Source organism: Notothenia coriiceps, unplaced genomic scaffold (assembly GCF_000735185.1).
Source record: "Notothenia coriiceps isolate Sejong01 unplaced genomic scaffold, NC01 NC01_scaffold00002209, whole genome shotgun sequence".
NCBI lineage: Eukaryota > Metazoa > Chordata > Actinopteri > Perciformes > Nototheniidae > Notothenia > Notothenia coriiceps.
Window position 1 is genome coordinate 144755 of NW_011334910.1, and position 2500 is coordinate 147254.

The 2500-nt window shown below is 49.8% G+C and overlaps 1 protein-coding gene across 1 annotated transcript in view; it reads left to right on the forward strand.

Moving 5' to 3' along the window:
* Positions 1-2348: 2348 nt before the first annotated feature.
* LOC104966753 (potassium channel subfamily K member 2-like) overlaps positions 2349-2500 on the forward strand; it is a 13013-nt gene continuing 12861 nt past the window's right edge. The window contains exon 1 of the mRNA XM_010796003.1: positions 2349-2441. Within this exon, the coding sequence (XP_010794305.1) occupies positions 2349-2441 (93 nt within the window). The remainder of the gene's footprint in view (positions 2442-2500) is intronic.

Sequence of the window (2500 nt, forward strand, 5' to 3'; positions counted from 1 at the left end):
CCTCGTTGTGTATCACTTTTGGATGACTTGACACAGATGCAGGTCACCAGTCATGTTCCAGTAGTTTCCTGACCACTGTACGGTTTGTTGCGACAGTGTCATAGCCCAGGAAAGATTCTATGAATTGCTGCCCAGTTATTTGCTTTCTTCAAACCCATCCTCGATGTGGTTGGGTGAGGTTGAGCTAGCTGTCCAGCACAGAGCGCCAGGACGAACTCTTTGCTTCTTGTGTAGTGCTCTTGTGTCTCGAGTGATGAGGCGTGAGTAGAGTCCTGGTGGCTTGTAAAGTGATTGCAGACGCGAGGAAGGTCGTAGCTCTTGGGGATGAGGGGTCTTTGCCGGATTTTGTCATGCAAACCACTTTGGGCCTCTTCTTTCCAGATCAGGAGGGGATGTTTTTTTGTTGCGCGATCATGTGTTTCAGCACTCTCAGGAGGCCAGGGTCTTTGCGTTTACGCGTCCCAGGTGCTGAATCATTTCTGCCAGTATGTCATCATCCTGCGTACGCTCTTTCGGGGTTTCAGCTTAACCCATTTGCAGTTTTGAGTTCTTCTATGTCGAAGGGTTTGGTGAGAGGGCTGGCTGGTTGTGGTTGGTCTGATACCACTGTGCGATTGTGTTCTCCTGTGGGTTGGCGGCGGAGTTGGTTATGGCGGTTGGCCACCCGCTGTGATGCAACCGGGTTAGCTGTGACCTTTGTGATTATCGGTGGTGTGGTGTGGTCTTCGCCAAGACGGCGGATTGTAGCCCAGGCCTTCCTGCTGTTATTTGTCATATTGGTGTTCTCTAGCATTTCCTTCCAGACTTTCCTTCGTTCTTCCCCAACTTCACTGATCAGGGTCTCTCCAAGTTCCATGGTGGTAGAGGAGAAAGGGTCCTTATTATATTCCTCATAGTAGGCTTTCAGCAGGTCGCTGGATGTTTCTGATAGCCCAGGAATATACTGTGTCTGGCATCCCCTGGGTATGTGACGTCTGGCTGACCTTTTTACCATGTCTGTGAAGTTGGAGTAGTTATTGGGAAATGGTGGTATGTTAGATATGGAATGCTCTATCTCCTATTGGAATGACAGCCAGTCGGCTTCCCGTAGGTTGAACTTCCTGCGGAATGGGACGGTGGTTGCTTGGAGAGCGGATCTAACGGTAATGGCAATTGGCCGGTGCTGGGTATGGGGGATAGGGTCCAGGACTTCCTTCTCAGTTCTGGATGCGATGTCACTGCTTACACAGGCGAGGTCTGGGTTGTTTCCTTGTTTCCATCTGGCGCTGTGGAAGGATTTGGGTAGTTTAGCGTTATGGATTAGGGTCAGGTGCTTGGACTCAAGCCAGGTCTCAACTTCATCTCCATCTTGGTTGTTGTTCTCATAGCCCCATGATGTACTGTGGGCATTGAAGTAGCCGATGCTGATATGGAATCTCCTCTTGCATCTTTGCGGTTTGGGAGGGCAACTGTGATGGTTTCCATGTTTCCTTCCGTAGTGTGGGTCCAGACTTCCTCAATCTTGACGTTTGGTCTGCTGAAAACAGCTGATCCATACGGTCTGTGTCGGGTCTCAGCGACCAGTTTCATTCCAGGGATGGTAGGTCGATCGGTGTTGTGCAGGGCCGGTGTGGGTTTCCTGCATGCAGAGTATGTCAAAACGATTGGCCATCGTTGCCAGTATCTCTGCCTTGCATCCGGAGAAACCTTCGATGTTGATTGAGACGATTGACAGTGCGGGTCCAGAAGGGGGCAGGTATCTGTGACGATGTCGAGATCCGGCAGGCATCTTCATCATTTGATTGTGTAGGTAAGTATACAGAGATTGGCCTACTGGCAGTATCAGATTATATCCTCTTGGATGTATATCTCAATCAACCAGCGTTTCCCAGGCTGCACCACGGGGAGGTTTCTGTATGTGCAGCCCATGGTGGTACTAAAATGCATGCAACTTAATGTTTGGAATCAGTTGTTTGAGATGAACCCCAGCGGCACTTTTGACCGCAGCCAGTGGAAACCACATTTTACTGTTAGTACAAGTCAAAATGAAAACGGCGGCCACTCAACTTACGAAGGTCTTGCAGCAATGCGAGGTGACATGGAAGCAGGTTACAGTAGTTAGTAGTGATACTGTCCTTCAACCACACAGTTTCAAACAGATGGAGTTCTCCTCTGGCATCAACAAATATCCCAACATGAAAAGATCAGGGATGTTTGAACTGACCTTCTGCCGCACTCAACTGGCATAGATTACACAGTGTGTGCGTGTGTGTGTGTGTGTGTGTGTGTGTGTGTGTGTGTGTGTGTGTGTGTGTGTGTGTGTGTGTGTGTGTGTGTGTGTGTGTGTGTGTGTGTGTGTTGCAGGTCCCATGCAGGAGACTGTGTACGATTTCTGGAGGATGGTTTGGCAGGAAAACACCGCCGCCATCGTCATGGTAACAAACCTGGTGGAGGTGGGGCGGGTAAGTCCACACGCACACACATACACACACACACACACACACACACACACACACACACA